Raw genomic sequence first — 24,375 nt, forward strand, 5'->3', positions numbered from 1 at the left:
AGGACATAACCTTAAAATCAGAGTCAGGCTATTCAGGAGAGAAATTAAAAGACCCACAGGCTGAGTAGTGTGGAACACTCTTCCATAAAAAGCAGTAGATGCTAGCTCAGTTCATCTCTAGCGTTTGGTTGCCAAGCAAATTAAGGGATTTGTAGCCAAGGTGGGTGGGGGGAGGTCAACCATGATCTCACTGAATGGCAGAGCCAGCTCAAGGGACAGAATGGTCGTCTCCTGTATGTATGTTCCTAAGAGTTCATTGATTAGGCTTTTCTGATTTCTAACTTCTCAAATGTTTTGTTTTGACTTCTTTATTCATTGTTTCTGTGACTATATGTTGAAGGAGTGAGAAGAGAAAGAGGATGCTGACTCCAGACCTGGAACTGACTGAAGATTATCCTAAAGAGAATGACTCATCTAGGTTAGTATCTGCAGGAACACTGGATGCAGAGTCAGTATCTTAACGATGCTGTTCAAGGGAATTGGAAGGGTCCCGTGTGAAAGCCAAATATTGAGAAGTGGGGCAGTATGTTAGGGGTTTAAAAGGGGGAAATGGTGTATTCACTGGCAAAGCAAATGGTGTTTTGTTTTGGGGGTGGAAGTGGGACTAATGTGACTTGTAGGCAGGTAAAGTTATGTAGGAAATTGACCTGGTTAGATTTCAACCTACCTTTTCAGCAATAACAAGGCGACTAGTGACCCTTCTCGAAAGTTCCTGACCAACTACCGAGAAAAGCAACTCAACCTGAAGCAAGCAGAGGAGAACCGGAGTTCTGGTAAGTGTATTGCCTTTTGAAAGAAATCTTAGAACCACAGAGTTCCTCTCGTCCACATTACAGTTGAGTGTCTTGCAGTATTGAAGATTAATTCATTATATTTGCAATGCCCCTGATTGCTCCAGAGCTGGATTTGGAGGTATCACTGCTTCCTGAGTCAGAAGATTGTGGGCTCAAGCCCTGCTCCAACCTGCAGAACCAAGAGAGTGCTGCATTGTCAGAGCTGTTGTTTTTTTTTTGGGTAAGACGTTAAAACGGGGCCCTCATCTTCCTTCTCGGTGGATGTAAAAGATCCCACAGCCACTATTTGAAGGAGGAGGAGGAGGAGGCCATCCAGCCTCATGTGCCTCTGTCAACACTTTGTCCCAGTGTCCTGGTCAATGTTTATCCCTCAGCCAATACATAATGCAGATTACATGGTCATTTATTTTGTTATCGTTACCTTGCTTTGTGCAAACTGGCATCTATGATTCCCTGAGACTACACTTTTCAAGGTAATTCATTGGCAGTAAAGCACTGTGGAGCATCTGAGGAAGATGCTATACAAATGCCTTGCACTATGAGATGAGAGTTCATTGTGCTTATAGTTACTCTTCCTCTAATTATCACACAAGATCCTCAGACTTGCTTTTCACATGGAGATTGCCAGTCTGGATCTCTGGTCACCCCCTGGGCTGCTAGGATATTGTGCATGGAAATGTTTGGGACAGCGTAGAGGGAATGGTACTCTAGCTAACTGCACCTGCCCTAGGAGCGTTTGCGGCCTCTGGTCCTTCTAGCGATATTCTTTGCCTTGTGATGAATAGAATATTGGTATTTTCTTGAATTCAACCCTGCTTCCAAATACCAAAAGCAGAATCTGCTCAAATGGATGGACTGTCCACGAAACTGTGGTTGAAAGCCATCGTCAAAGACCATCCATTTGTTGCCTTATATTTGTGAGATACCTTTTAATTGTGAACTCAAGGTATCAGGGACACAAGTGGACAGCATGTTTGGAAGATGGAGGTATATCCAGCTAGGGTATGTTGGAATGTTGGACCCCAGCTCTGTGGTGCTTCAGTGTCTGTCTAACTCTTTGCAGGTACGATGCCGCTGCAGTGCTTTTACGGAAGCAGAACCTCCTCTAAGGATTACTCTGCTGGGAATTCGTTCTTGGACAGGTAAGTGTGGACCGTACACATGCTGCTAACTTAGCCCCACCTTGGTAGCAAGGGAGTCTTCTCTTTGCTGTGTTGTTGCTGAACATCGTAAAGGAGGAGAGACAGGGAGGTTTAGGAAGGGAATACCAGAGCTTAGGGCCTAGACAACTGAAGGCATGATCACCAATGGTGGAGCAGTTAAAGTTGGGGATGAGCAAGAGGCCAGAATTGTAGGACCGCAGAGATCTCGGAGGGTTGTCGGGCTGGAGGAGTTCAGAGAGGTAGGAATGGGTTGGCCATGGAGGGATTTGGAAGCTGGATAAATGAGGGGGAAGGGAACAGAAAGTGCCTTTGGATGTTTTACTAAGATGAAGGTGCGGTATAATTGCAAGTTTGTATATTGATGGGATGAAACATAGAAAATTGATTGGGTGGGAGGCTTGGAGCATGAATACCAGCACAGACCTGTTGGGCTGAAAGGCCCGTGTGTTCTGTAAATTCTATGTATTTAATAAGTCCCCCTTTGCTTTTATCAGGTCCAGTCTCTCAGGCCAAACTCCCTCAGCTAAAAGGAGTTTGGGATTTTTACCTCAGCCCACTCCCCAGTCGGTGAAGAAACTGCGCACAAATCAGGATTACACTGGGTGGAACAGACCGCGGGTGCCCCACGCCACCCAGCTCCCACAGCAGCTGCAAGGGTAAGAAACCAACCAGCCTTTTCACAGGCTAAACGCGACATTCAGGTGCCCCTCTCAGGTTCAGTTTTCGTTCCGAGACTGTCCTCGGGACCTCTCACTTGGGGCAGCATCCGACAAATAGCACGGTGAGCTCTTTGAGCCACCGGTAAGAAGCGCTGACCAATGTTTAATTCATAGAGTCATAGATTGGTGACAGCACAGGAGGAGGCTATTTGGCCTGTTGTGTCTGTACTGGCTCTCTGAAGGAGCAATTCACCAGGTACCACTCCCCCCACCTTCTCCCCATAGCCCCACACATATTTCCTTTTCGGATAATTATCCAATTCCCTTTTGAAAGCCATGATTGAGTCTGTCTCCACCACATTCTCAGGCAGTGCATTCCGGATGCTAATCACTCAGTATGAAAATAAAGTTTCTTTATGTCACCATTGCTTCTTTTGCCAATTACTTTAATCTTTTATAGATCCACCCATGGGAACAGTTTCTCCCTATCTATTCAGTCTCGATCTCTCGTGATTTTGGATACCTCTATCAAATATCCTCTCGAGCCTTTCTTCTCAGAAGAACAGTCCCAAATTCTCCGATCCATCTACATAACTGAAGTTCCTCTTCCCTGAAACCATTCTCGTGAATCTTTTCAGCACTTTCTCCAATGCCTTCATGTTTTTCCTAAAATATAGCGCCCAGAACTGGACACCACTGCAGTTGATCCCGAACCAGTGTTTTATACAAGTTTAACACAGCCTCTTTGCTTTTTTACTCTAAGCCCCTGTTGATGAAGCCTAGGATACTGTACGCTTTATTAACCGCGCTCCCAATCTGTCCTGTCAGACTCAATGATTTAGGTACATATACACCTAGGTCTCTCTGTTCCTGCACCCCCTTTAGAGTCGTACCCTTTATTTGATATTGTCTCTCTGCATCCTTCCTGCCAAAATGAATTACTTCACACTGCTGTGCATTAAATATCGCCTGCCATTTGTCCACCCATTCCATCATCCTATGTCCTTCTGAAGTCTATCACTAGCCTCCTCACAGTTTACAATACTGCCAAATTTGTATCGTCTGCACATTTTGAAATTGTGCCCTGTACACCAAGGTTTAGGTCTTTACCGCATATCGGGAATAGCTGGGCTCCTAACACTGATCCTTGGGGAAATCCACTACAAACCTTCCCCCCCACCTCGAAAGCAACCGCTTTCCTGTCACTCCGCCAATGTTGTATCCATGTTGCAACTGTCCCTTTTATTCTGTGAGCTCTAACTTTGCTCACAAATCTGTTATGCGACACCTAATCCACATGGAAGTCCATGGACTCTGTTTCAACAGTGTTACCCTCATCAACCCTCTGTTACCTCACCAAAAATCCAATCAAATTAGTTACATGTGATTTGCCCGTAACAAATCGGTGCTGGCTTTGCTTAATTAACCCACATCTGCCCAAGTGACTATGTTGTCCCAAATGATCATTTCTAGAAGCTTCCCCACAGCAGACTGGTGTGTAGTTGCTGGACTTGTCTTACACCCTTTTCACACAAAAAGGGTGTAAAGATTTGGTTCTGCGCTTTCCCTGTCAGTCCCGTTCCTTTGGTCAGTTTCCCCGATTCATGATCTTAACAAATTATTTCAAACTCCTGAAAGAGAAATCTGTTAAATTCCTTCCAAAGCAAAGGAGTGAATCTCCTGGGATATCTGTCTAACCTCATGCTCTATATTATAGTGCAGGTTACTAGATGCAAATAAACATGTTCAGGGAAACACCCGTCATATTATTATCTATTCATTCATTCTTTGCTGGGTTCGCAGCCTCCATTCAGACAGGTTGATTGCTTTTGGTTTGACAAGGGCCGCTTGGCACTTTGCTTGTCGTAACATTGCTGGATCCGACAGGCTTTGAGAATCGAGTGTTCCTCGTGTTTGTAATAGCCTGTTGGTCTCGCAGCCAAGGTACCTTTTTTTGAACTGTGAGAGCGATTTGTTTACTTTTTTTTTGCATGACCAGTCACACACGGTAACTCAAAGCGGCCGGCTTGTGCGAGCCCTGCATGGTAACTCCGGTTTCTGTGCAGCTTGATGGGATGAAACATTGCCTACATTATATTTATCAGCCGCTCGTCACTGCATTAGCTGCTCAAGTTAATCATTGCAAAATGCTTCCTGATCTCGCTTTTTTATTTTGTCTCTATGCCCTCTTTTTATTTGTTGTTCACACCTCTCAATTGGACTCGGTTGGGGTGTGATTACCACCGCCCACATCCTGCTATTGTTCAGCTGATCCTGATGGCCTGGCTCATGTGATTTGTTTTCTCTGAACGGCAGGTTTTCCAACCTCGGCAATACCTGTTATATGAACGCCATCCTGCAGTCCTTGTTTTCACTTCAGTCTTTGGCAATTGATCTGCTGAAGCAAGGTATCCCGTGGAAGAAAATTCCAGCCAATGCTCTGCTCAAGTAAGTGTTTCAGAATCGTGATGTGAAATTTCAGCTTTGCGCTGTCTGAGAACCTCCGCTAATTCCCGGTACTTCACTGGGTTTCCTTTCCTTTATTACATATACATACACACAGTATCGATAAGCACAAGTCACTTTGGAGCAGTAAATAATACTTATTCCAAATAATATGCAGTTCATGTTGAATGGGACCAAATGTACTTAAAGTGAGAGAGAAATAGTAATGGTGGGCTGGGGGTGCATGTGAGTGAGCCGCCTCTCTGGCTGGGTGGAGGGGGAAGGGGGGGTCAGGCCCCTGGTGGGATGCAAGTAAGGCTACTTTCTCAGGAGGAGTAGGGGGTGATTGGGGGTGCCTGTCTGGTTGAGGCTGGGGACATGACTCCCTATTGTTGGGGCCGGGCTGCTCTCTTCATTTCCCTCGAGCTGTGATTTGCAGGCACCTGATGGTTTATGTTTTTTCTCTACCAGTCTCTCATTTTCTAATTAAAAGTAAAATATCATAATGGTTCACAAAATGCAGGAAGCTCCCTTAGGGACAGGTGATTTCACGTTCTATTTTCTTGTTCTTCAGGGGAGCGAGTGTGGGTCGGGTAGTGTCACTGTGGGAGCAAGTGTAGGTCGGGTAGTGTCACTGTGGGAGCGAGTGTAGGTCGGGTAGTGTCACTGGGAGCGAGTGTAGGTCGGGTAGTGTCACTGGGAGCGTGTGTAGGTCGGGTAGTGTCACTGGGAGCGTGTGTAGGTCGGGTAGTGTCACTGGGAGCGAGTGTAGGTCGGGTAGTGTCACTGGGAGCGTGTGTGGGTCAGGTAGTGTCACTGGGAGCGTGTGTAGGTCGGGTAGTGTCACTGGGAGCGTGTGTAGGTCGGGTAGTGTCACTGGGAGCGTGTGTAGGTCGGGTAGTGTCACTGTGGGAGCAAGTGTAGGTCGGGTAGTGTCACTGGGAGCAAGTGTAGGTCGGGTAGTGTCACTGGGAGCGAGTGTAGGTCGGGTAGTGTCACTGGGAGCAAGTGTAGGTCAGGTAGTGTCACTTCTAACCCAACTCGTGTTGACTCCCGGCAGGCGATTTGCCCATCTTCTGGCCAAGAAGGATAATTGCAGCCCAGAGGTGAAGAAGGAGCTGCTGAAGAGGGTGAAGAATGCCATTTCAACCACTGCTGAGAGGTTCTCTGGATATGTGCAGAACGTAAGGATCTCGACAGCCAAGGTTGATGGGCGGGTGGGTAGGTGGTGACTGTTAAACCTGTGGCTCTGCCTTGTGTCGATGGTAACCTCCAGTGAAGGGGCCAAGGCCCTCCATACCGGACATGAGTAGGAGCGAAGATTGAGGAAAGGGAAGCTTTCGGTGACAGTGACTCTGGATTGTAAGAAAAGGGAGCAACAGGTGCCTGAGGGAGGAATCGTAGCTGCAGGAGAGGAGGGAGAAACATTTTGGGATAACAGTGTAACGACAGACTAACTTCAGGCATGACATGTCGTGTCCTCAGGAGGGACAGGTGACTTTGGACCCGGTTCCCAAAGCTACTCCACTCGGGGGTTTCTTTTGCCTCGCGTTTGGGTCTGTTGTAGATTCACTGGTAAAAGATTGATTGCTGAGATTAGTCAACTACACATTGTATCATGACACCAGCAGGATGGTTAGAAAGAACATTTATATAGTGCCTTTCACAAAGTGCTTTGCAATCAAATACTTGTGGTCACTGTTGTAATACAGGAAACTCCCACAAACCAAAGCAAGATAATGACCAGATAACCTGCTTTTAATGATGTCGGTTTAGGTATTAAATATTAGCCAGGACACCAGGCGAAATCTCCTCCCGTTCGTCAGAACACAGGAGCTTTTACAGCCACCTGAGAGGAAGACCGGGCCTCGGTTTAACATCTCACCTGAAAGTCAGAACGACTGATGGTGCTGCTGCTGCCACCACCAATGCTGCATTCGAGTGACAGCCTAGGTTTTGAAGATGAGCTGGGTGGATCTGGGCCCTTCCTCACTCGCGATCCCTGTGTTCCTAAAGCAAAAGAGGAAGAAATGGAGAAGCGAGCTGGGGAATTTGAAACGGTGGGGGTAGGAAGGATGAAATGTAGCTGGAGAGTGTGGTTATGAAGCAGATAGGGGGAGGAGAGCAACCTCTAGGAACAGCTGCAGATCAGATAGGTTCCTGAACTGCTTGTTTACTAGTGACTGGCCAGTGTTTCCTCATTCTTAAGGTTTGAATAAATGCCCGTTTCCCATTGAATATATTGGAGCATCGGGTTGCTGCAGTAGTGCTTTTCTGCCATAAGAGGGTGCTGTGCTCCATACATACCTCCTGTTGAGCCTATTTAGTATCTATCCTTTTGCTCTAACTCTTAAATGGGAAGCAATCAGAAAAACACATCATTAAAGCTTAATCACAGTCCTCGCACTTCTTGAGTGTAAAATTACCGACATAAAAAGCATTTGTGGTCATGACTATGAATGAATCACAGAATCGTTATGGTGTAGAAGGAGGCTATACAGCCCATTTTGTCTGCACCAGCTCTGAGCATTTTAACTTAGTGCCAATCTCCTGCCTTTTCCCCATAACCCTGCACATTGTTTCCATTTAAATAACCATCCATTGCCCTCTTGAATGCTTCAATTGAACCTGCCTCCACCACACTTAAGGCAGTGCATTCCAAACCCCAACTACTCGCTCTGTGAAAAAGTTTTTTTTCATCTCGAATTTGCTTCTTTTGCAAAACACTTTAAAACTGTGCCTTCTGGTCTCAATCTGTTTACGAGTGGGAACAGTTTCTCCCTATCTACTCTGTCCAGACCCCTCATGATTTTGAAAACTTCTATCAAGTCTCCTCTTAGCCTTCTCCTCTCCAAGGAAAACAGTAACAACTTCTCCAATCTTTCCTCATAACTGAAGTGTCTCATCCCTGGAATCATTCTTGTAAACCTCTTCTGCATTCTCTCCAATGCGTTAACATCCTTCCTGTAATCTGGTGCCCAGAGCTGTACACAATACTCCAGCTGAGGTCTAACAAGTGTCTTATATAAGTTCATCATAACCTCCCGGCACTTGTACAGGAGGGGGTGGTGGGGGGAGGGGGTGGGGATGGGGATGGTGGTTGGGGGGTGGGAGGGGGTGGTGGTTGGGGGGTGGGAGGGGGTGGAGGTTGGGGGGTGGGAGGGGGTGGAGGTTGGAGGGGTGGGTGCGGGTGCAGATAAGAATTTTTTTTCATCCAGTGAGTTGTGATCTGGAATGCGTTGCCTGAAAGGGCAGTGGAAACAGTCAAGTGAATTGGATTAATTCTTGAAAAGGATAAGTTTGCAGGTCATGGGGGAAATGCAGAGGAGTGAGGTTAATTGGAGAGCTCTCTCTCTCTCCCTGCCCTTAGGATGCCCACGAGTTCCTGAGCCAGTGCCTGGACCAGCTGAAGGAAGACATGGAGAAGCTGAACAAGACCTGGAAGAATGAGCTGCTGACAGGCGAGGACACTCCAGCCGCTCGAGCGTGTCACGAGGCAGGTGCTGCCAGGGTCTACGCCTGCCCCATCGTCTCCAACGTGGAGTTCGAAGTTCTGCACACCATCGATTGTAAAATGTACGTCGGCGGTGAGGCTGGCAGGCGGGTCTGTACACCATGGGCTGCATTTTTAAGCCACATGGCAAACACACATTTTCTGTGGCATTCGCCCATCCACACACACATTCATCCCTTCACCAGGGCAAAAACCCGTCACTCTAATAAATATCAGTCCAGGCTGGGTCAGCTGACCATGGCTATTGGGGCACCAGCTGATCTCAATGTCCCAGGGCCATGGAGGGGAAACATCTGACAGGGCAGCCTCCTCCTGTGCTGTGCCACTCTATACTCTCTGTAGGACACTCGTGTTTCCTACTCCTATTGTGGCTGTGCCACTACCGGAGGGAAGAAAAGGTGCCCATGTTTGAGTCTTGTTGTGTTACCCTCCTCTTTTTTGGTGGTACCAAGCACAGTTCGGTGCAATACCCAGCCAGATCCCTCACTCTTCTCCCTGCAACAACCCAAATCTTGTGATATGGAAGGAACTGGGCAGTGTGACCTAATCCTGTCCACTGGGTCAGATGTTGCCGAGGGAGGCAGTGTGAGAGTCAGCAGAACCTGGAGGAGACGTGTGCATTTCTGCCCCTTGCCCCCCACCACCTGCACTGGTACACTCACACCTGGAGTGCTGTGTGCATACCTTTTTGCTGCCAGGGATTGTATCACTGCAGGATTATTCGGGATCTGAAAGAGCTATTCTGTATTTGACCAGCGTGTTTGCGTAGCAGCCTTTAAGAGAGACGAGCAAATCACAGTATTGTTTCGCTTGGTATCACGGGATCCTGTTTATCTTGCAGGTGTTGCGAAAGTGTTACAAAACGAGAACAATTCAACGACCTTTCCATCGATCTCCCGCGGCGGAAGAAGCTCCTTCCCCCCAGGTCTATCCAGGACTCGCTCGACCTCTTCTTCAGGGTGTGTAACTCTTTCTTTACTCTGTACTTTGACACGGTGTAAGAGTGATGGCACTCATCCCTTTTATTCTTCTTCCATGGAATGTGAGCTTCGCTGGCAAGGCCAGCATTCGTTGCCCACCCCTAACTCCCTTTGAACTGAGTGGCTTGCTAGGCCATTTTAGGGGGCATTTAAGAGCTAACCATATTGCTGTGGGTCTGGAGACGCATGTAGGCCAGACCAGGTAAGGACGGCAGTTTTTTTTTTATTCATTCACGGATGTGGGTGTCGCTGGCTAGGCCAGCATTTATTGCCCATCCCTAGTTGCCCTTGAGAAGGTGGTGGTGAGCTGCCTTCTTGAATCACTGCAGTCCATGTGGTGTAGGTACACCCACAGTGCTGTTAGGGAGGGAGTTCCAGGATTTTGACCCAGCGACAGTGAAGGAACGGTGATATATTTCCAACTCAGGATGGTGAGTGACTTGGAGGGGGGTCGTGGTGTTCCCATCTATCTGCTGCCCTGGTCCTTCTAGGTGGCAGTGGTCGTGGGTTTGGAAGGTGCTGTCACAGGAGCCTTGGTGAGTTCCTGCAGTGCATCTTGTAGATGGCACACACATTGCTGCTACTGTGCGTCGGTGATGGAGGGAGTGAATGTTTGTGGATGTGGTGCCAATCAAGCTGGCTGCTTTGTCCTGGACAGTTCAAGCTTCTTGAGTGTTGTGGGAGCTGCGCTCATCCAGGCAAGTGGGGAGTATTCCATCACACTCCTGACTTGTGCCCTGGAGATGGTGGACAGACTTTGGGGAGTCAGGAGGTGAAATTAGTCGCTGCAGGATTCCCAGCTTCTGACCTGTCCTCCTTGTAGCCACAGTATTTATATGGCTAGTCCGGTTCAGTTTCTGGTCAATGGTAACCCAGAGGATTTTGATAGTGGGGGATTCAGTGATGGTAATGCCATTGAATGTCAAGAGGCAGTGATTAGATTCTGTCTTGTTGGAGATGGTCATTGCCTGGCACTTGTGTGGCACAAGTGTTACTTGTCACTTGTCAGCCCAAGTCTGAATATTGTCCAGGCCTTGCTGTATTTAGATATGGACTGCTTCAGTATCTGAGGAGTTGCGACTGGTGCTGAACATTGTGCGATCATCAGCGAACATCCCCACTTCTGACCTTATGATGGAAGGAAGGTTATTGATGAAGCAGCTGGAGATGGTTGGGCCCAGGATACTACCCTGAGGGACTGGGACAACTGACCTCCAACAACCACAACCATCTTCCTTTGTGCTAGGTATGACTCTAACTAGTGGAGAATTTTTCCCCCTGATTCCTACTGACCCCAGCTTTGCTAGGGCTCCTTGATGCCACAATTGGTCAAATGCGGCCTTGATGTGCCTCACCTCGGGTGTTCAGCTCTTTTGTCCATGTTTGAACCAAGGCTGTAATGAGGTCAGGAGCTGAGTGGCTCTGGCGGAACCCAAACTGGGTGTCAGTGAGCAGGTAATTCTTGATAGTACTATTGATGACCCCTTCCAATACTTTACTGATGATGGAGAGTAGACCGATGGGGCAGTAATTGGCCGGGTTGGATTTGTCCTGCTTTTTGTGCACAGGACATACCTGGGCAATTTTCCCCATAGCCAGGTAAATGCCAGTGTTGTAGCTGTACTGGAACAGCTTGGCTAGGGGCACGGCAAGTTCTGGAGCACAAGTCTTCAGTACTATTGCCGGAATATTGTCAGAGCCCATAGATTTTGCAGTATCCAGTGCCTTGATATTACATGGAGTGAATTGCATTGGCTGACATGAGTGAACCAGATGGTTTACAATCGATGACAGTTTCATGGTCACCATTACTGAGACTAGTTTCATAGTCCAGATTTATTTATTAATTACCGTGGTGGGATTTGAACCCATGTCCCCAGAGCATTAGCCTGAGCCTCTGGATTACCAGTGACATTACCACTACGCCATCATCTCCTTATTCTTCTTGTTGCAAAGAGATGAACAAAAGACCTGGGGGAGTGGGTAACGTTGTCAGCTGTAGCTCAGTGGGTCTCTTACTTGCCTGTCAGTCAGAAGCTCATGGGTTCAAGTCCTACTCCAGAAACCTGAATGCATTATTTAGGCTGACACTCCTAGTACAGTACTGAGGGAGTGCTGCATTATCAGAGGTGCCATCATTTGCATGAGATATTGAACTGAGGGCCTGGCTGACCTGTGCGGTGGTTATGAAAGATCCCACAGCCACTGATCAAAAAAGAGATGGCCACTATTTATGCCTCAATCAACATCACTGAAACCAATTACCTGGCCATTATCACCTTGCTGTTTATGGGAGCTTGCTGTGCTCAAATTAGTTGCTGCACTTCCTACATTACAAACGTGCTTCAAAAAAAGGTACCTCAGTGGCTGTGAAGAGCTCTGGGATGCCCTGAGGTTGTGAAAGGAGCTATACAAGTGCAAGTTCTCACTGCAGATGATCTAGGTGGCTCCAAATTGGCCTGTTAAAGGCCCCTCAATCTCAGGAGGAAAGACTGAGGGAGGGTTGGGGTTCCAAAGGTGCTGGGAAAGTAAAGCCCATATTCCCACTGACACCACAGGCCTTCCTGATTGGATGCTGGGTATATCTGTGGCTTGTGTGAATGCAGCTTTAGAGTGTGCGCGCCTGGCAGCTGTCATCACCCAAGAACACATGTGACAGTGAGACAAAGCCTCGTCAGCAGTGAGAGGTGGAGGAGCTTCACAGGACACTACCCCCGCCACCCACTCTGCTCGGGTGGTGGCCTATCCATTTATACCTTGATGCGCTGCGTTCAGGAGGTGGGCAATCAGGGATTGCTGATCACTTTATCTCATTTGCTTCAGGCTGAAGAAATCGAGTACTCCTGTGAGAAGTGTAACGGCAAAAGTGCAGTCGTGACCCACAAGTTCAGCAGGCTGCCCAGGTCAGTATCCAAGTGGGTGGGGAGGGATGGACAGGGTTGGACAGGATGCTGGGCCCTCATTGTATTCTATGAACCCAGGATCAAGTGCAGAAATGGAAAATGAATGTTCCTACCTCCGCCTGCAAGTCAAATAAATTTGGGGCCAGTCTCAATTGTGTTCCGAGTCTGATTGGTCCACAAGGCAAAGGCCTGAGGCGCAGCAGTAGATGTCTGGGAGGCATCACAGGATGTGGTTGGTTGCTGTCCAAAATTTAGGGCTTTGTTCTGTATTTGTCCTGTGCTGTACCTTCCCTGGGAGTGTTTGGGGACAGTGTAAATGGAGCTTTACTCTGTATCTAACCCCATGCTGTACCTGTCCTGGGAGTGTTTGATGCGGACAGTGTAGAGGGAGCTTTACTCTGTATCTAACCCCATGCTGTACCTGTCCTGGGAGTGTTTGATGGGGACAGTGTAGAGGGAGCTTTACTCTGTATCTAACCCCGTGCTGTACCTGTCCTAGGAGTGTTTGATGCGGACAGTGTAGAGGGAGCTTTACTCTGTATCTAACCCCGTGCTGTACCTGTGCTGGGAGTGTTTGATGGGGACAGTGTAGAGGGAGCTTTACTCTGTATCTAACCCCATGCTGTACCTGTGCTGGGAGTGTTTGATGCGGACAGTGTAGAGGGAGCTTTACTCTGTATCTAACCCCGTGCTGTACCTGTGCTGGGAGTGTTTGATGGGGACAGTGTAGAGGGAGCTTTACTCTGTATCTAACCCCGTGCTGTACCTGTCCTGGGAGTGTTTGATGGGGGCAGTGTAGAGGGAGCTTTACTCTGTCTCTTCATTAACCGAGGATGATGGCTGTAGGTTAATTGCTCATTAGGAGAGCCGGTGCAGACCCAACGAGCTGAATGGCATCCTGTGCTGTAACTATCCTATGATCTAACCCCATGCTGTAGCTGCCCTGGGATTGAATCTGATATCTGGTTGTTAAATCTGTGCCTGACCCTGGCTCCTGCTCACATGTACGATTGCTTTGCTTGTAATGGCTGACTGACTTCTTCTTACAGGGTTCTCATACTCCATTTGAAACGGTACAGTTTTAACGTGCAGCTCTCTCTGAATAACAAGCTTGGTCAGCAGGTGATCATCCCAAAGTACCTGACCTTGGTGGCTCACTGCACAGACACCACACGGCAGCCCCTTTCCCTAGGCTGGAACACACAAGCTGCAATGTAAGTGAAAGGTGGATGATGAGGGAGGACTGTTAAAGGTGGAGAGAGGGGAGAGTAGCTGCAGCTTTGGATCCATGCAGAGATGTGGCTGGAATGGCTATGCTTTTGTAGTACAGATGTGTCTGCATATCTTGAAATGATGTTGTGGATTAGTCTGGAAGATCCTGGTGCCACCAGTGGTTTGCTGATAACAGCTAACCTTTAAAGGAAGTTAAAATGTCTTGTTTTTAGCCATGGCTCAGTGGTTAGCGTTCTTAATTCTGAGTCCGAAGGTTTTTGATTTAAGCCCCGCTCCAGAGACATGAGCATACAATTGTGCTGGCACTTCTAGTGCAGTACAAACAGTGTTATATTCTTTTGGATGAGTCGTTAACCCAAGGCTTGGTCTGACCTCGGAGGTGGACTTAAACGATCCCATGGACGCTATTTGAAAGAAGAGCAGAGAAGTTCTCACCAACGTCCTGGCCAACATTTATCCCTCAGCCATCATGACTAAGATTAACCAGTTATTGCTGTTCATGGGAGCTTGCTCTGTGCAGATAGGCTGCCGTGTTTCCTACATTGTAACAATAATTAAACTTCAGAAGTAATTCATTGGCTGTGAAGTGCTTTGGGGTGTTCTGAGGAAGTGGAATGTGCCATAGAAATACAAGTTGTTTCTTTCTTAAAAGCAGCTCTGAGTTACCTGCCGTGTTCAATGTGTGACCATGACCGTGTCCATCTCAGCGCAAAGTCACCTATTCTTCCTGATCACTCTGCCCTTCATTCAGCTTCTATTCAGCAGTCTGCGCGCAGCACAGCTGGTGTCGGTTAGATTGTAGTCAGATTCACGGTTTAGGTTCAGATTTGAGATTTAGCAAATCCCAGTGACAAAGATTTGCACAGACAGTGGGCGGGCAGGATCAGCCTCAGCTATAATTGCCCTCCAGTCAAATAGCCTTCTGATATTAGAACAACTGGCCTTTTAATGTTGTAAAATGTCTTGAGGTGTGTGTGATGAGAGTGTTATCAGACAAAATAGGGAATGCTTTACAAGTCCACATTCAAAGCTTCAGTAACTTGAGGTGGGGGTGTTCAGTTGTAGTAACGTTTCTGGTTTATCTGGGAAGGAAGTAGCAGTTTGCTGCCTGGGCTAGTGTACAGTCTCTAACGTGTCCACATCACCTGCTCCGTTTGAATTTCACAGGTCACGACCACTCAAAGCTTCGCAGTCGGTGAACTCTACAACTTCCACGCCCATGCTGGGGAGGTGAGTAATCGCAGCGTGGTCTCCTCGTCGTGTAACCCAGGAGTTGCAGAATGCAGGAAAGCAGTGGAACAGGCAAGAGTAGAAAGGATGAGGAGTGTGGGATCCAGGGGAATGTGGGGTGCAGGTGAATAAGATGGGGGGTAATGTTACAACCACAGCAGATGTTATTTGCTGAGCGAGCCAGGACCCGGAGAGAAACTTCTCCTGCTGATCGAAACCTTTTTTTTTGTATTCTGAAAACAAGGAGAAACCTGATCCCAGAAGCATAAATTCCAGCAACACTTCTGGGATTTTAAAAATTTTAAATTATTAACAAGAAGAAAAGAAAACTTAAGCACAGAAGATTAAAGTTTCACAGTTAAGACATCCCCCAAAAAAACCCACTTGGTCAGATCACACAAGTAAACTACTTGGCAACAGCTCCCCTATAGATTTTTAACTCTAAAAGTCCAGCATTTTACCCAAGGCAAAACTGCTGTCACTTTAAAGGTATATCACTCGACTTCTCACTCTTCCACTCTGCTGTGGAAATCCAAGCATGTTCAGAAATATGCTCTCTGAGGCAAAGACTTTGCTGGGTTCTAGATGGCTGCTTCAGATTTCACACCTTCTCTCAGCACAGAGCTGGTCCCAGGATATCTCCCTCACACAGCTAACACAACTCGGCTCAACATCTTTCCTTCAATATCCTTCTCCCCTTTCATCTTAGGTTCCACTGTCCTAAGCACCTCTTTGAACTCAACCTTGCCAAAATATAAAAATCTTTCATGTCCTCTTATTGCCTCTCCTTTCGGGTCAAATAAAATGTAATGACATTTCCTTGTTTACTTATGAAACCTTTGCAAGTTGTAGAGGTCCCTTACTCCCTTTTAAAATTTAACAGCTGAAAAGCCAAGTCTCTATCTTTTAATGCAAATTTCTAAACCTAACCTGTTTACTTATAAATCCACTTTACCATGAGATAGATTTCGAACAGATCTAGCAACTCAAGACTGGGCATCCATGAGATGCTGTGGGCCATCAGCAGCAGCAGAACTGTACTTGAACACAATCTGTAACCTCATGGCCCAGCATATCCCCCACTCTACCATTACCATCAAGCCAGGAAATCAACCCTGATGCAATGAAGTGTGTAGGAGGGCATGCCAGGATCATAACTAAAAATGAGGTATCAACCTGGTGAAGGTAAAACACAGGACTACTTGCATGCCAAACAGCAAATGATAGACAGAGCTAAGTGATCCCATAACCAATGGATCAGATCTAAGCTCTGCAGTCCTGCCACACCCAGCCATGAATGGTGGTGGACAATTAAACAACTCACTGGAGGAGGTGGCTCCACAAATATCCCCATCCTCAATGATGGAGGAGCCCAGCACATCAGTGCAAAAGATAAGGCATTTGCTACAATCTTCAGCCAGAAGTGCCGAGTGGATGATCCATCTCAGCCTCCTCTGGAAGTCTCCAGCATCACAGATGCCAGTCTTCAGCCAATTTGATTCACTCCGCGTGATATCAAGAAACGGCTGAAGGAACTGGATACAGCAAAGGCTATAGGCGCTGACAACATTCCAGCAATAGTACTGACGACTTGTGCTCCAGAACTTGCCGTGCCCCTAGCCAAGCTGTTCCAGGACAGCTACAACACTGGCATTTATCTGGCTATGTGGAAAATTTCCCAGGTATGTCCTGCACACAAAGCAGGACAAATCCAATCCGGCCAATTACCACCCCATCAGTCTACTCTCCATCATCAGTAAAGTAATGGAAGGGATCATCAACAGTGCTATCAAGCGGCACTTGCTTAGCAATAACCTGCTCATTGACGCCCAGTTTGGGTTCCGCCAGAGCCACTCAGCTCCTGACCTCATTACAGCCTTGGTTCAAACATGGACAAAAGAGCTGAACTCCTGAGGTGAGGTGAGAGTGACTGCCCTTGACATCAAGGCAGCATTTGACTGAGTGTGGCATCAAGGAGCCCTCGTAAAATCGGAGTCGATGGGAATCGGAGAAAACTCTGCTGATTGGAGTCATACCTAGCACAAAGGAAGATGGTTGTGGTTGTTGGAGGTCAGTCATCTCAGCTCCAGGGCATCACTGCAGGAGTCCCTCAGGGTAGTGTCCAAGGCCCAACCATCTTCAGCTGCTTCATCAATGACCTTTCTTCCATCATAAGGTCAGAAGTGGGGATGTTCGCTGATGATTGCACAATGTTCACCATTCGCAACTCCTCAGATACTGAAGCAGTCCATGTCCAGATGCAGTAAGACCTGGACAATATCCAGGCTTGGACTGACAAGTGGCAAGTAACATTCGTGCCACACAAGTGTCAGGCAATGACCATCTCTAATAAGAGAGAATCCAACCATCGCCCCTTGACATTCAATGGCATTAACATCACTGAATACCGCACTATCAACATCCTGGGGGTTACCATTGACCAGAAACTGAACTAGACTAGCCGTATAAATACTGTGGCTACAAGAGCAGGTCAGAGGTTAGGAATCCTGCAGCGAGTAACTCACCTCCTGACTCCCCAAAGCTTGTCCACCATCTACAAGGCACAGGTCAGGAGTGTGATGGAATACTCCACTTGCCTGGATGAGTGCAGCTCCCACAACACTCAAGAAGCTTGACACCGTCCAGGACAAAGCCCGCTAGATTGGCACCACATCCACAAACATTCACTCCCTCCACCACCGACGCACAGTAGCAGCAGTGTGTGTACCATCTACAAGATGCACTGCAGCAATTCACCAAGGCTTCTTCGACAGCACCTTCCAAACCCATGACCACTACCATCTAGAAGGACAAGGGCAGCAGATAGATGGGAACACCACCACCTGGAAGTTCCCCTCCAAGTCACTCACCATCCTGACTTGAAAATATATCACCGTTCCTTCACTGTCGCTGGGTCAAAATCCTGGAACTCCTTTCCTAACAGCACTGTGGGTGTACCTACACCACATGGACTGCAGCGGTTCAAGAAGGCAGCTCACCACCACCTTCTCAAGGGCAACTAGGGATGGGCAATAAATGCTGGCCCAGCCAGCAAAGCCCCACATTCCTTGAACGAATGGAAAAAAAACGTAGCCCCTCATTACAAATGCATGCATTTAGCAACTTTACCTTTCACCTCTGTTCCCAAAGGCAAGATGTCTTTATGAACCTTCCCCCAGTGAATTAAATCATGGACACACCCACAACCTTCTTTACAGAATGCCACCATATTCCCAAAAATATTTTAAATAATATCCATCTTCACATTAAAATCAGAATGGAGGGAGCTGCACCGTGGGGGGAAAGGCAAAATGCTGGACCCCAGATTTTGTGCAAGAGATGAGGGGAACACAGTTTTGGGGGAGTAAATGGTGCAGGATTTGAGAGGATGCACGAGTGGGCGCAAAACTAAGTGGCAGGAGCACCATTTGGATGGTGTGCACTAGAGTGCAATGAGTTTCGGCGGAGTGCTTCCCCTTGGTGTTTGCAATTGGCTTCAATACTCCCCGGCTCAGAGGAAACTGCAGCTGGGGTTTGTAATACTGAGCCCCAGCTGGAAAGTGTAAATGGGTGAGCCCTGCAGCAAGCTTAACTTTGAATCACCTGCCATATTGATAAGCAGCTCTCAGGCACATGAAGGTTACCCAGCTGAGGAATTTTGGCAGGATGGCAATGCTGTGGAACCGTGGCCACAGCCAGAGTTGGAACTTGCAGGACAGCAGGAGAGAATCCGCTGTAACAATGTCAGCACACAGGGTGTACGGACGCTGTTTACTAACAGGAACAAGATGTGTTCCTGCCCCCTTATCTTGTGGCTGATTGCTTCTTGCTGCCTAATTCCCAAGTGTTCATTCACAGGAAGTACTGTTTCAAGTCTGCGATTGTGATCCTGGACTCTGACAGCGAGGAGGAGCAGGTGAAACGGGCAATGGTGATCAGCAGGCAGATGAATGAGCAGGTTCAGCGTGAGACACAGCAGGAAGAGGAGGAAATGCAGCTGGTGAGTCCGGCTGACAGCCGTTACTTCACTGCCGGCCTCTCTCTCTCTCTCTCTCTCTCTCAGGAAGAAGGAACTCACATTTATATTACATCTTTCACAACCTTGGGGTATCCCAAAGTGCTTTATAGCCAAAGGAGTACTTTTGAAGTATAGTCACTGTTGCAATCTATGAAACAGTGGCTTAGATGGGGATTGTTTAGGAGGAATGTTACTGGAACAAGGAGAACTCCCCTACTCTTAAACAAGGGATTCTTAATGTCCGCCTGAGAGGGCCTCTGTTTAATATCTCATCCAAACGACAATCCTGCCAACAGAACAGCACCCTCTACCCCACCCCAGTATAGACACTAGAAGCGTCAGCCTGGATTTTGCTGAGGGTGTCCTCTTTCAAAGGTACTGTATATTGGTTGAGACCTTAATCTGAGACACTATCTGTCTTTTCGGGTGGGTGTAAAAGATCCCATGGCACCATTTTGAAGATGAACAGGGGATTTCTCCCTGGTAAAAGCAAAATACTGCGGATGCTGGAAATCTGAAACAAAAACAAAAATTGCTGGAAAAACTCAGCAGGTCTGACAGCATCTGTGGAGAGGAAGACATTGAGTTAGATTTCTCCCTGGTGTCCTGGCCAATATTTATCTTTCAGTCAGCACCACGGAAAGCAGATTATCTGACCATTATCACATTACTGTTTGTGGGAGCATGCTGAGTGCAAATTGTTTGCCGCGTTTCATACATTGCAGCAGTGACTGTGTTTCTAAAAATAGTAAATTGGCTGTAAAGCGCTTTGAAACATCCAGTGGTCGTGAAAAATGCTATAAAAACATACTTTTTTAAAAAAAAATTAAAGAATGAAAATGAACCTTGATTCTGCAATATTGAGCTGAGACTACTGGGGTCACCTTTTTATCCTTCAGTGGGATGCGAGAATTGCTGGCTAGGCCAGCATTTATTGCCTTTGAGAAGGTGGTGGTGAGCTGCTTTCTTGAACCGCTGCAGTCCATGTGGTGTAGGTACACCCACAGTGCTGTTAGGGAGGGAGTTCCAGGATTTTGACCCAGCGACAGCAAAGGGATAGTGATATAGTTCCAAGTCAGGATGGTGTGTGGCTTGGAGAGAGACTTGCAGGTGGTGGTGTTCCCAAGTGTCATAAGAACGTAAGAAATAGGAACAGGAGTAGACCATTCGGCCCCTCGAGCCTGCTTCACCATTCAATAAGATCATGGGTTGCAATTTAATGGGTTAAAAGATTATGGGGAGAGGTCGGAAATTGGAGTTGAGGCCGAAATGAGATCAGCCATGATCGTAATGAATGGCGGGGCAGGCTCGAGGGGCTGAATTGCCTACTCCTGCTCCTAGTTCTTGTGTATTGGCTGATCATCTTGTGTTTTGATTTCCACATTCCCATCTAACCCCGATAATCTTTGATTCTCTTGCCTAACCAGAATCTATCTACCTCTGCCTTAAAAATATTCAATGGCCCCGCCTCCTCTGCCATCTGAAGCAGAGTTCCAAAGTCGCACAACCCTCTGAGAGAAAAAAAAGTTTCCTCATCTCTGTCCTAAAAGGGCGACCCCTACATTAAAGGTGCTGTTTAAATGTAAGTTGTTAGTGTTTTGAGCCCAAGTACCCACCAAATGCTAAGTGATGATACTTGACGGCGATGCTGCTCTCACTAACTGGAACTTTGCCCTGCGCCGAATTATGACCCCGGTGTCTCTTCCTTTGTCAGGCCCTTAAGACGAGCAAGCAGGAGTTAGAGCGCCCTGCCCCAGCCACAGCAATAGACTCATCCTTTGACAGCATGAGTGAAGACGAGCTGCTGGCAGCCGTGCTGGAGATCAGCAAGCGGGAAACGTGTCTCTCGCTTGGCGGTGGGGAGGAGCAGGAGAAGCCGAGCAGCAGCCCAGATACTGGCTTTGGTGATGATGAAGCTCAGGAGATGCTGGAACATCACGAGGCCCCGGAAATGGATGGGCCCAGGACCAGCATGGAAGCAGGTGGGTCCGTCGGTGGGGGGAGTGGGGATGGTGCTGTTTGGCCACGTGGGCAGGTGTAGGATAATGTTTTATTACCAAGGCCAAGTGAACTCACCCCGCCACTGCCCCCCAACCTCCACCCCCACCCTCCTCCCCCAATCAGAAATGATACCTCAGCAGAAAACACAAACAGGGGTAAACCATTTCGCCCCTCGAGCTTGATGCCCCATTCAGTGAAATCACAACTGATTTGTGACCCATATCCCTTTAATACCTTTTGGTTAACAAACACTTATCAATCTCAAATTTAACATTAATAATTGATGCAATGTGAATTGTCATTCAGGGAAGAGAGTTTCAATCATCTACCCCCACCCGCTTTTACTAACTTCACTCCTGGAAGACCTGGTTCTAACTTTGATGCTTTATACCCCAGGTCCTAGACTCCACAACCAGCAGAAATGGTGTTCTCTGTTTAATCTATCTGTTCCTCTTAACATTTTAAACTTTTTTTTTTACATAGAGCCTGCTGAAAGTATGAAAGACTTTGATGAGAATAAGGAGAATAAAACCCCAGAAGGCTCCCAGTGTGAGATGGACTGGATGCAGCAGTATGACCTAGACAGAGAGCGAGAGGAACAGGAGCTGCAGCAAGCGCTGGCCCAGAGCCTTCAGGAGCAGGTCAGCACTTGGAAGACGTGGCTTTGTGGGTGCTGGAAGGGTGGGTGAAGAGAGATTTTTTTTTTTGTAACTGATCAGGAGATGGGTTTGGATTTTATTTTTTAGAAATAGCCTTTGACCGTGTCCTTCTAGAAAGCCAATCTGATGAGGCCTCCATTGCAACTTCAGCGTCCACCTTGACAGGCGGACACGTGCTACGGCACCTCCTGCAATCCAGCACTCCTTCCGCACGAGGAATGTGACTCTAGATTGTATGCTCAAGTCCTGGAATGGACCCTGGACCCATGACCTTTAAACTCGAGAGTCAACCCAGTTGCCCCTCCCCCATCCCAGGGCCCTCTGCACTCCTCCCCCGGTCCAGGGTGCCCTACTCCTTGCCGAACTTGTCTCACTTGGAAACGGTGCATGTGAAAGTGGCTGTGAATGTTACTGGTCATTGAGCCAGAGTCGCTGTTAAAACAGTTTCTCTCTGTGTGACCCGTCAGGAGGCCCGGGAGATGAAAGAAGACGATGACTTGAAGAGAGCCACAGAGTTGAGTATTCAGGGTAAGACACCGCTAGTCAACATAAACTGTGCTGCTGTATACAATGCATTCTGCGTAAAGTGACTTATGTTTGATTTCTTGCTTGTGCTGTGTTAATCAGAAGTTGCACAGTGTGGTTGCTGTCGTGTAAGCAAGTTTGTCAGCCAATTTCCTCAAGTCCCAGAAACGGTGAATGACAAATGAAACAGTCACATTTTTGAAGTTGATGGAGAGAAGAAGAAGGTCTGCTGCAACACACAGGGTGGATCCTTGGTTTAATGTCCCACCCAAAGGGACAGCACCTCCAATAATGCAGCATTCCCTCAGTGCTTCCCAGGACTGCTAGTGTAGTTTGTGCTGGGGTAGGGTTTGAATCCACAGCGACCGTGTCAATGTAGTTATAAAACTGGCTAAAGCAGTCCTTCCCACACTTTTTCCCGATGTGACCCCATTTTAATACCTCGACTTTGTGTGACCCCCTAGAGTGAAAATTATGGTGCGGGTTTGGGGAAGGCATGAGTTGTTGACCAGGGGGTTATTGGGTGTTTCACCAGGGTGGGTGGGTGGGTGGGGGTGGTTTAAAACTGCTGGATTTGTCCTGAGAAAAGTAAAGACCCACCTTCTTACAGGCTGTGGCTGTAGGGGTAATTGGGCCTCAGAGAACGAGCGATTAAGCCGCGCCCATCAAAGGAAAATCAAGAACATTTAAAGGGACCTTGCAGCTGTCAAAAACTCAGTCCCAGCTCCGTGGCCACCATTGCTGCCTTAGAGCTCATGATCCCAATATCTCATCCAGTGACCCCACTGGGGATTGCGACCCGCGGTTTGGAAACCCCTGGGCTAAAGGTTAGTCAGCAGAGATTAGTGGTGCTCGGTTGGTTTTGGCTGGAGGAAAGTGGTGTTCCCCGGGGGTTTGTATTAGAACTACTGTTCTTTGTTATATACATAATGACCTGTTCTTGGCTATGCAAGGGACAATTTCAAAGTTTGCAGATGATGCGAAACTCCAACGTAGTAAACCACCGAGGAGGATAGTGACAGACTTACATGGACAGACTGAGAAAATGGACAGACACGCGGCAGATGAAATTTAATGCAGAGAAAAGTGCAGTGCTGCATTTTGGGAGGAAGAATGAGAAGAGACTCAATGTAATTTTAAAGAGGTTGCAGGGACAGAAAGACCTGGGGTGTAAGCACACAAGTCTTTGAAGGTGGAGGGAAAAAGGATCCTTGGCTTTACAACAGAGGCATGGAGTACAAAAGCAAGTTAGTTATGCTAAACCTTTATAAAACTCTGGTTAGAAAATATTATGTCCAATTCTGGGCAGCAAGGTGCCATGACCTTGGAGGGGTGCAGAGGCTTTCTAGAATGGTACCGGAAATGTGGGACTTCAGTTAAGTGGGGAGACTAGAGAAGCTTAGATTTCTTTCCCTGTAGAGCAGAGACGATTAAGGGGAGATTTAATAGAGGTGTTCAAAGTCGTAGGGGTTTTGATAGAGTAAATAAGGAGAGACACTTACACTGGCAGGAGGGTCGGTAACCAGAGGGTGCAGATTTAAGGTAAATGGCCAAGAACTGGGGTTGGGGGTGGTGGTGGGAAGATGAGGAGTATATTTTACTCAATGAGGAATGCACTGCTTGAAAGGGTGACAGAAGTGCAGAATCATAGAATGGTTACAGCACGGAAGGAAGCCATTCAGCCCATGTGTTCATACCAGCTCTCTGCAAGAGCAACTCAGCTTGTCTCATTCCCCATCCCTTTCCCTGTAGCCCTGTGATTTTTTTTTCTCTTCAGATGATTATCCGATACCCTTTTGAACGTCACGATTAAATCTGCCTCCACCACACACTCAGGCAGACTCAGCAGAAACTTTCAAAAGGGGAATTGATATACTCAGGGAGGAAAGAGCAGGAGGTGAAGGGACCAGTGAATAGCTCTTTCAAAGGGGTATGATGGGGTTGAATGGCCAGTTGTGCACTGTACAGTGGTGGGAGTAATTTGAGGTGATTCATTCATATAATGACAAGGAGTGATACAACATTAAGATGTGCAATGGCTTCTTTTGCCACTTTGATATTGATGTGCTGAAGAATGAAATATCTCTCTACTCCATGGCTATCTGAAGGAGGGGAATTCGGGAGCCAGTTACTCGCAGAAAGCAACATGTGCGGCGGATAGTTCCACTTGAAGCAGGATATTGTGGGGACATGCTGCATTTTCATGATTTGATCAGTAGTAAAGTGGTCTCTGTTTTAATTTTCTTTCAGT

At 47.4% G+C, this 24,375-nt stretch overlaps 1 protein-coding gene across 3 annotated transcripts in view; it reads left to right on the forward strand.

The window, feature by feature from the left end:
- The window catches only part of usp37 (ubiquitin specific peptidase 37), a 48,222-nt gene that overhangs the window by 15,569 nt on the left and 8,278 nt on the right, over positions 1 to 24,375 (forward strand). For all 3 annotated transcript variants that reach the window (XR_013578014.1, XM_078552719.1, XM_078552720.1), the window contains 15 exons: positions 341 to 418; positions 676 to 773; positions 1,858 to 1,936; positions 2,452 to 2,613; positions 4,933 to 5,064; positions 6,122 to 6,245; positions 8,432 to 8,637; positions 9,417 to 9,534; positions 12,379 to 12,458; positions 13,508 to 13,672; positions 14,859 to 14,921; positions 18,780 to 18,921; positions 20,654 to 20,921; positions 21,424 to 21,581; positions 22,067 to 22,127. Coding sequence is in view for 2 of the 3 variants with exons in the window: in XM_078552719.1 (XP_078408845.1) it covers positions 341 to 418; positions 676 to 773; positions 1,858 to 1,936; positions 2,452 to 2,613; positions 4,933 to 5,064; positions 6,122 to 6,245; positions 8,432 to 8,637; positions 9,417 to 9,534; positions 12,379 to 12,458; positions 13,508 to 13,672; positions 14,859 to 14,921; positions 18,780 to 18,921; positions 20,654 to 20,921; positions 21,424 to 21,581; positions 22,067 to 22,127 (1,934 nt within the window). In the remaining variant the exon portion in view is untranslated. The remainder of the gene's footprint in view (positions 1 to 340; positions 419 to 675; positions 774 to 1,857; positions 1,937 to 2,451; positions 2,614 to 4,932; positions 5,065 to 6,121; positions 6,246 to 8,431; positions 8,638 to 9,416; positions 9,535 to 12,378; positions 12,459 to 13,507; positions 13,673 to 14,858; positions 14,922 to 18,779; positions 18,922 to 20,653; positions 20,922 to 21,423; positions 21,582 to 22,066; positions 22,128 to 24,375) is intronic.

Source organism: Cetorhinus maximus, chromosome 11 (genome assembly GCF_964194155.1).
Source record: "Cetorhinus maximus chromosome 11, sCetMax3.hap1.1, whole genome shotgun sequence".
Lineage (NCBI taxonomy): Eukaryota > Metazoa > Chordata > Chondrichthyes > Lamniformes > Cetorhinidae > Cetorhinus > Cetorhinus maximus.